At 40.8% G+C, this 9,370-nt stretch overlaps 1 protein-coding gene across 3 annotated transcripts; it reads left to right on the top strand.

Moving 5' to 3' along the window:
* Window positions 1-126: 126 nt before the first annotated feature.
* mboat7 (membrane bound O-acyltransferase domain containing 7) lies at window positions 127-9,221 on the top strand. 3 transcript variants are annotated; one of them, XM_061674535.1, is made up of 9 exons: window positions 127-194; window positions 1,400-1,482; window positions 1,625-1,754; window positions 3,039-3,165; window positions 3,242-3,398; window positions 3,759-3,954; window positions 4,615-4,767; window positions 4,993-5,169; window positions 5,309-9,221. In XM_061674535.1, exons 2-9 carry the CDS (start codon window positions 1,407-1,409, stop codon window positions 5,712-5,714), a joined length of 1,422 nt encoding a protein of 473 aa, XP_061530519.1. In that variant the 5' UTR covers window positions 127-194; window positions 1,400-1,406; the 3' UTR covers window positions 5,715-9,221. The 3 variants fall into 3 exon arrangements, with proteins under 3 accessions (XP_061530519.1, XP_061530520.1, XP_061530521.1); XM_061674536.1 differs by having other exon boundaries at window positions 134-194; window positions 1,397-1,482; XM_061674537.1 differs by lacking the exons at window positions 127-194; window positions 1,625-1,754 and having other exon boundaries at window positions 1,401-1,482.
* Window positions 9,222-9,370: the final 149 nt, after the last annotated feature.

Below are 9,370 nucleotides of genomic sequence, written 5' to 3' on the forward strand. Positions count from 1 at the left end.
AATTTTCATTTGCATAGCAAAAAGAAATTCTAACTCCAGTGATGATAAAGCCCACGACGAAGCTAAAATGGCTGCGTCCATTCATGAAGGTTGACGTCATGAACCAGGAAGTACTTTGCACATCCGTGTGGGGACTCGTTCGTGAATGGCAAAACGGGGCTGGGTTCATCTCCACTTAGTTTGTCGTCAGTCGCGTAAGTATGTTGGAGGTTCTCAAACACGCTTGTGTAAACGTTAATTACGCTCGGCGTTTAAATTAGAATGTCGTACGTTGTCCGAGCATTGAGAAACGCGGCTGTATGTCCACCTGGGTGTTGACTTTCACTTTTTAACACGTTCACTAAGTTCCGTTTATGCGTGTGTATTTCCAGTACATTGTTGACTAAGTCACTAATAATCGAACCCTTAACCAGGCTATTGTAAAGCGAAAAAAATTGCGCGAAGCTGCAGCATTTAATGTGGAGCTGCGTCTAATTTGTATCGACCTGCATACAAAGGTTGGAGATGCACAACCTGGCCATTTAAAAAAAAACACCCTTTATTCAGTGTCAAACTTAATCTTTGCAATATAAATGTAATATTAGGATCGCGACATCGCTTCCTATCTGGGAAAATAAAAGTTTGCTCTAACATGCAAATCACTAAAACCAGAAATAACGATTGTTAGCGTGTAGCTACACTGTAGTTGTAAACAGCCTCCCCCCTCTTTTTTTTCAGCTTGACTTTTAGGCACAGTATTAAATCATTACAGTTAGTGTAGTTAGTCATGTCACACTTTCAATATCGCATTTCATTTTTGCTAAGAATAGGTGAACATTATTACATGAGTACAGTCAAAAGGCAGAATAGCAACATTAATTTTAACTAGATTATGCAGGGGTACCCAATACTGTGGCCATTTCGAGGTGTGTTAGAAAAGATGGTGTCACAAAAGATACATTTGAAATCCAAACTCCAAGTTTGCCCCTTGGAAGTTATCCCCCTGGGATTGAGAGAGGCGGGACACTAATATTTATTGAGGGGAGTTGAAGATCAGTTTTAGGGGGGTGAGAACAATATAACTTTGGCATTAACACATATTACCAAATATTTTAGGGGGGCTGAAGCTGTCAGATGCTTAGGCCATTGTGAGGTGGTGTGCTGTGGTGGTCAAGCGGCCACAAGTTGTCCTGCTACAACTTTCTTCATGAGCATCGAATGAGGCAAACGCTGTAGGCTCTCTTTTAAGACGTGCTGGTTGATCACCTGGCCCACACTGAAGGGGAAAACTGGTATTTTTTGTTTTTAGTTTGGGTTTGAAATATATTTTTTGTGACTCCAGTCCTGTAACTTTTCAGACATACCTGAATGCTGAATGCTTTCTTTCTTTTTTCTTTTTTTTTTTTTTTTTTGCAAGCAGAGGAACAATGTCTCCTGATGAGCTGGTCTACCTGGGAGTCCTTGCAGTCTCCATCCCAGTTGGATTCCTTTTTCGTTACCTCAGTGAGTGTATTAGCAAGGTGTTCCATGGTTTGGACAGTTGTAATCTGTATATTACAAATGATACAGCTGTGCTTTTTCATTGGTCACTGCTTGTCAGTAGATGGGAGTTGGGGTGTTGATCTGGTAATAATTATGATTTCAGGTCCTCCTGTAAAGCAGGGGGCAGCTATGCTTCTGGGCCTCTCCATTACCATCGCCACCTGTCATGTACACACACTCCACTCTCTGGTGACGGTGATTGTAACATGGCTTATTATCAAGAGCAGCTGGAGGTAGTTGTTTTTTTTGTTGAACATCACTCGGATACAGTGGAATTCACTTTTTTTTGCACTTATCCCAAAAGATTATCAAATGCTAATTGCAAAATTACCGACATCATTTTTGAATGTTTTTGGAAAACAAGGAGGGGTGGGGACACAATTTCAACAAGCAAGAAGAGTCCACTTGCTCTGATTCAATCTTTGCTTTCTATCATGACCTAGGTGAAATTCTTCATAGACGACAAGAAAAAACATTTTTATAAATATTGTGACAGTCAGTTAACATGATTTGGGCAGCTATGCTAATAGGCTGATGAAAGTATTGATTTGTACAGGTGTTTTTGCTAGTCAAAGTTCTCTGTAACAAGTTTTGCTCTGACCAATGACCAAGGTCAGAAAAATGGTGACCTCATCAAGGGCCAGCACCAAGGCCCTGTAAGGACCAATTTAAAATCTGATTGGTTAAAGAAATTGTTCCATTTCTATTATCGTTTAAGTTACATCGACCAGCACTACTGATTCTGAAGGCCCTGGCCAGATTATATCACATAACAACACATACAGAAGGAAATCTGATTGAACAACAAAAATCTAATGTCTACATAAACTACTGGAAGCAGTGCAGCCAAGAGGAATGCTAAAACATGCAGTGAATAGACTGTTGGGAATAAATTCAAACAATCTCATGGAACAAATATTAGAATCTAGGTTATGAGTGTATATCAGTGTTTCTAATAGTGTTTTTCCATCAGATGAAACTGGGGCTTTAGTTAAGGTGGAGGGAATTTTGAACAGTTCCAAATAGCAGTTGGTGTTTGCACAAAACCTTCAGGCTTCTGTTAGAAAGCAAGAAAGAAAAAAAAGGCATGAAAAGACTGCTCAAACATCTGAAACGTATTAAGGGTTAATCAAAGAGATTTTAAGTGGTGGCAGGTGTGTGTTGACTCCCATTGTGAATTTGTGAATTTGAAAAGCGATTGGTTAATTCTGAACATAGCCACATCCCTGATATAAGAAAGTGTACACACTTGTGCAACCTCCTTATTTCAGTTGTTTATTGTTACTTCCCCTCTCAAAAAAAATCATTTGGGTTGTACAGCTTATAGGTTACATGAATGGTTGGAAAAGTTTTGAAATTATTTATCTCGGTGTAATTTTTTTATATGGCAAAAAGATGGCATTTGAAAAGGGGTGTGTGGACTTTTTATAGCCACTGTAGCATATTTTTTTATGACATCGTTAGCCACAAATGCTCGTGTTTGCTAATACTGAACACATTGTTCCCTGTGTATGAAGGCTCGCCCCTGCGTTGTCTCTCTCCTGGACCTTTCTCTACCTCCTGTTCTTCCGAATGGTCACGTGGTTCGGTTTGCCAGCGCCGACGCCTTTTGCCAATGCCGTCCAGCTCCTTCTCACTCTCAAGGTACGCAATTGTCTGCGAACCAAAATCCAAACAGCATGCACTCGTTCTCCAGTTTTTGCACGTCGACGCTATTTAGATGGTGAGCCTGGCCAACGAGGTGCTTAGCTTCCACCTGGAGAAAAAGAAGCAAGTGAGCGCCTTCGCGAGGTCTTCGCTTGTTGGGTGTCTGTCTCGGGAGCCCTCGCTGTATGACATCGTGTCGTACAGCTACTGTTATGTGGGCATAATGACAGGTGAGGAAGTTGTGTCACTTTTCAGCGAATATGTGGAAAGAGATTGCATGTGTTGTTAATCCTGTTGAAATGGTTTTACTTTGCCTTGACTTTTAACCGTTGTCTCTCTTTGTCTCACGGCTACTTGTCCAACATTGTGTGAGTCCATATCCATATTACTAGTATAGTAAAACATTATAACCAGCACTAATGTAGCTCTACTCTCTTTTTTGTTCAATCCCTTCACCCGTCCAATGCCAACATTTCCCCCATGCCCATTTGTGTTTTCTTGAGCTGGCATTATCCCCACTGTTCATTTGTCCGTCATGGTCCTCTCATAACTGCCTTCTCGTGTTTTTCCTGTCATCCTCCCCCCAAAAGGCCCGTTCTTTCGCTTCCAAACCTACACCGACTGGCTGGAGCAGCCCAGACCGCTGTCCTTGCCCGGCTGGGGACCATGCCTACAGCGGCTGAAGCTGGTGCCCGTCTTCGGTGCTCTCTTCCTGGCTGTAAACTCTGTCTTTCCACTGGCTTACGTCCGCACAGACGAGTTCCTGGATCACAATTTCTTCTTCAGGTGACCTCACAAGACCTGCGTCGCTATTTAGTTTAGGTCTTTACAGCAGGAGTCCTCAACCACCGGGCTGCGGACTGCAGACGGAATGCTCAAAATGCTCATCTCGTTCATATGATATTGTAATGAAAAAAATAAAGTATGCTCACAGGCAAGCAAAAATAAATTAACAACAAGTTTGGACATAGTGTTTGAAGTCTTTTGAAAATGTAATATTGCTCAGTTTTGATTGACACTGTCAGAAATTTATTAATTTAAGAAGAAGAAGAATCACCTTTTATTGTCATGAACATGCATGCATGCATGCACACAAAATTTGTTCTCTGCATTTAACCCATCACAGTGAACACATATACATGTTAGTGGAACACACTGGAGCATGGGGCAGCTGAAGCGCCCGGGCAGCATTTCGGGGTATCAGTGTCTTGCTCAAGGACACCACAGCCGTGAGTCCGGGAGATGTTGGCGGATGGTCCAGTCAGGGTCTTGAATCTAGGTCCCCCACGGTGGTAGGCGATGATCTTAGCCTTTGGGTCACGGCTTAAAAGGGAAAAATTTTAGAAACAGCTCTCAGTATGATGAAGGGTTCATGTCCTATCTCTACAGTTGTTTGTGAATTTCTATATTAATCACCAATTTTATTCTCTTTCGCCCTCACATCAGGTTTTTCTACATGGTAGTGGTGTTCTTCATGTTCAGGATGCGTTTCTATGCCGCGTGGTGCGGCGCTGAGGCCGGATGCATTAGCGCTGGTCTCGGCTGCTATCCAGAACGGGCTCAGTGTAAACCGGGCGGGGGACCCACCGTCAGCTACAGGTACCTGAAACTGGATTGCCCTCGCTTGAAATGTGTGTCACCAGCAGCTAGTTAAATATGCAAAACAGTAATAGTAATTTTGCTTCAGGGCACGTGAAAAAAAAAAACACTGCTAGTGAAGATTTTGGTTTTGAAATGGGATAGTGGTAGCAGGAGTTAAAAATACAGTGTTTCCTTTTGTTTTTGTTTTTAAAATTTTAAGGGTTTTTTTCTGTTTTTCTCAAGCCCAGAGTCATTGACCGAGGAGACATACGACTTTAAAACCATCCAGAACATCGACTGCTACAACACGGACTTCTGCGTAAAGGTGCGGCACGGCATGCGTTACTGGAACATGACGGTGCAGTGGTGGCTGCATCACTACATCTACCCCAACGCCCCCTTCAGATCCTACACACTCAGGTGAGAGAGGAAATCTGCTTGGTCTTGACTTGATAAAATTTGGGAAACGCTAGTTTAAAGCATTTTCAGCTTTAAGCAAACGAAAATGCATCAGCTGGAGCATAAAAAGACAAATGTTTGTCATGTATTGTATACTTAGAGCGGGCTGGACCATGTTCATCAGCGCATACTGGCACGGCCTACACGCCGGATACTACCTCTCCTTCCTCACCATCCCGCTGTGCATCGCCGCCGAGTCGGCCATGGAAGCGTCGGTCCGAGCCCGGCTGGGCCCGCGCGGTCAGAACATCTTCGACTGGGTCCACTGGTTCCTGAAGATGCGAGCGTATGACTACATGTGCATGGGCTTTGTGCTGCTCAAGGCCTCCGACACCATCAGCTATTGGTCGTCCATCTACTTTGCCATACACGTGGTGGCTGTGGGCTGTATAATAGTGGGCAGGGCTTTGAAAGGAGGTAGGGGAGGAGACAAGGAGAAGACAGACACTGGGAAGAAAGATAACACGAAAATAACAAATGGAGATAAAACTGAAAAAAACGACTGAGTGAAAAGTTGATTTCCTGAACTGGAGGGACATGAGGTGGAGTTTGCTTAAGACTTTTCATTCCAACAGTGTATCACATATTCTTTACATGTACAATGATTCCTTGAGATACGAATGACCCGGTTCCGAATTTCTTGAGATAGGAGATCATTTTTTGCTTTGACTTGCCACCAAACCTTTGCGATACAAGCGCTGTATAATGGTGGCAGTGAACTCAACTCAGTTCAAAACAAGCAGCAGTTTGACCGATAGTAAACAATTCTTCAAAAAAAGAGACTTCAAGCTGTTCATTGCCACTCCCAGTTGTTTACTGTCAAACTAAACATAAAACAAATAATTTGACATGTACTAAAAACAATCAACAGCTTTGCCTCTGTCACTAAATGTTAACAAATGGTGGAAAACGCCATAGATGGGCAAATAGCATCAGCCATGTGGTGTCTCTTTAAACAACGGATATTTGAACTGATGAAGGAACACATGGAGACAGACAATATAACAACACTAACAGGCATACATTCTTTATCGTGAAAATAACTAATTGATTCAGCTTACTGAGTCAATTGTGAAACTTCGTGTGTGTGTCTCTGTCTGTTCTACTGGTCCCAGGTGGCCAAGCCGCACACACCAGAAGGAGCAGCACATAGTCCATTCAATTGAAGCAAGAATTGTGGCAAATAATTGTTTAATTCTTTACATTATATTTTATTATGTCATTGTTTTTGTATGTTTTTATTAAGTACAATATGTAGAGTGCTTTTTTTTTTTTTTTTATAAATATACAATGCAATTTTGGGGGAAAGGCTTGAACAGATTAATGCAAAGCAAATGTATTTATATAGTGCATTTCATACACAAGGTAACTCAGTGTGCTTTACATGATTAAACCATTTAAAACAGAGAAAACAAATAAAAGTACAATTAAAGCAGCGTACAGTGCAAAAAAATATTTAAGTGGAAATGCTGGAAAGCATGAGAAAAAAGAGTTTTTAACCTGGACTTAAAAACATGCACACTTGGGGGTGACGTCACTTCTGTTGGCAACTTACTCCATTTGAGTGCAGCATAATAGCTAAATACTGCTTCACCATTTTTGCTTTGGACTCTGTGCTCCACTATTTGACCCGAGTCTGTCGATCTCAGAGCCCTACTGGGTTTATATTCCATTAACATTTCTTTCATGTATTCAGGACCTACACCATTTAGTGAGTTATAGACCAGTAGCAGAACTTTAAAATCTATTCTAAAGCTGACTGGAAGCCAGTGTAAAGACTTTAGAATTGGAGTAATATGCTCTGGCCTCTTTGTTCTGGTCAGAACCCGAGCTGCAGCATTCTGAATGAGCTACAGCTGTTTAACTCTCTTTTTGGGGAGTCCAGTCAGAAGACCATCACAATAGTCAAGTCTACTTGAGATAAAAGCATGGATGAGCTTCTCCTGGTCTGCTTGACTCTGGATATGTTCTTCAGATGGTAGAAGGCAGTTTTAGTAATTGATTTGATATGACTGTTGAAAGTCAGGTCGGAATCTATCAGAACAGCAAGGTTTCAGACTTGGTCTTTGGTTTTTAAAGAGAGTGACTCCAAGTATTTACTAACAGCAATCCTCTTTATTGCCAAAATGAATTATCTCTGTTTTGTTGTGGTTTAATTGAATAAAATTTGGGCTCATCCAGTTATTTATCTTTTTCAGACAGAGACACAACACCTTAATTGAACTGTAGTCATCTGGAGATAGATATAACTTGATAGATATAACTGTGTCATCTGCATAGCTATGATAGTCAAGATTAAACTTCTGAAGAATTTGACCCAAGGGTAGCATATACAGGTTGAACAGGAGGGGTCCAAGAACTGACCCTTGAGGGACCCCATAGGTCATTGCCATTCGATGAGATTGAACACTTCCAATGGTTACAAAATAACTCCTTTCCTCCAGGTCGGACCTGAACCATTTAAGGACTGTTCCATTTAGGCCTACCCACGTTTACAACCTGTTCAGCAGTATATTATGATCTACCGTATCAAAAGCCACACTGAGGTCCAACAAGAACATAATTGACACCTTTCCCGAGACAGTATTCAACCTTATATCATTTGGCACTTTGATAAAAGCAGATTCTGTACTGTGATGAGTCCGGAAACCTGATTGAAATTGACTTTTTGATCAATAAGTTCAGGAAATTGCTGAGTTGATTAAAAAAAAACTTTCTCAACAATCTTGGCTATGAAAAGGAGATTTGAGATGGGTCTATAGCTTGCTAACATGGAAGCGTCCAGCATTCTATTTTTTAGAAGAGGCTTAATGGAAGCTACTTCAATGGCATTCATTTAGATGGGGAAAGATGATCTGAGATGCAAGTGTTTTGAATAACGAGCAGGGTCATGGAATGAATTACAGTCGCATCTCAAGACACCACTGTGTGAACAATACACAGGTCCGAAACGCTGTCATTGGGGAACCATTTCGCCGTATGGCGCGAATGCAAAAACATGATGTGTGTGAACCCAATTAAAACATGCCTCAAGAGTTATGTGAATACCCCTTAACAGTGCATTCTCTTCTATTCCAACACGGTCAAAATGTTTGCAATACTGCCAAGACATTCCAGCAGCTGATTTACACTACTATATATCTAAAATGGAACAAGGAATGAATTGATTTTTTCTTAGGGATTTCTGCAGTTCAGCTGTTGAGTGTTTTTCTACCACGTAATCTGAAACATGAATGTAATGCTGCAGATTGTGACTTCATGTGGCAGGAAAAAAAACGTCTGCAATATTTTCTTCTGTTTCAATGGCTTCTTCTTTAGTAGTACTGTATTGTTATTCTGACTGAAAAGCTCTGTGCTTTGACACACTCTTAACTCCTGTGCACGCCCAAGTCTGTAATTGGACTGGTGTGTTTTTAAAGTCTTTAAATGCTTCATCAACCTTTTAAGTCCACCCAGCGTGTTATGTGATCAAGTATCTCTATTCATTTGGATCTCAAATGTTTCTTTTTATTGTGTTTAGATTTCTTTATTCATTCAAATATATTTGGTTGTATGTCTTTTTTAACTGTGGCACTTCCTGCTTTGAGTTCCCCTTTCAGCCATGTCATGTTCCGAATGTTACTTGTCATTCGTATGGCAAAAACTTTTTTTCATTTTGACAAATACTGTACAGTACATACTGCCCTGATAATTCTCATTCTATGCGACGTTGGTTTAGCTGTCACTGGGAACTGCACCTTGACAACACAAAAAAAGATCTAAAATAATAATAATAAAAGAGGGGAAATAAAAAATTACTTAGACAATGTGGGTGCATAAGTGTGGGCACCCTAATATGACTGAGGATCTGGATGGGTTCTGAAATAACCAATCACAATCAAGTTAATGTTAAACAGGAGTCAGCATACACCTGCCACCGTTTAGACTGCCTCGGATTAACCCCAAATACATTTCAGACGTTCTAGTTGGCTTTTCCTGATTTCATTATTTTCCTAATTGAGTTGTACAGATTTTTTTTTTTTTTTAAATCTTCACATATACCTGGCATTTGAACAGGAGTGTGTAGACCTTTTACATCCACTGTATGTTACACAGTCACCTACATAAGATTCTTGGTATGATTTATGTCAAACATGCTTTACAGACAATACTTTTATATTTT

The sequence above is a fragment of the Phycodurus eques genome, chromosome 4 (assembly GCF_024500275.1).
Source record: "Phycodurus eques isolate BA_2022a chromosome 4, UOR_Pequ_1.1, whole genome shotgun sequence".
Lineage (NCBI taxonomy): Eukaryota > Metazoa > Chordata > Actinopteri > Syngnathiformes > Syngnathidae > Phycodurus > Phycodurus eques.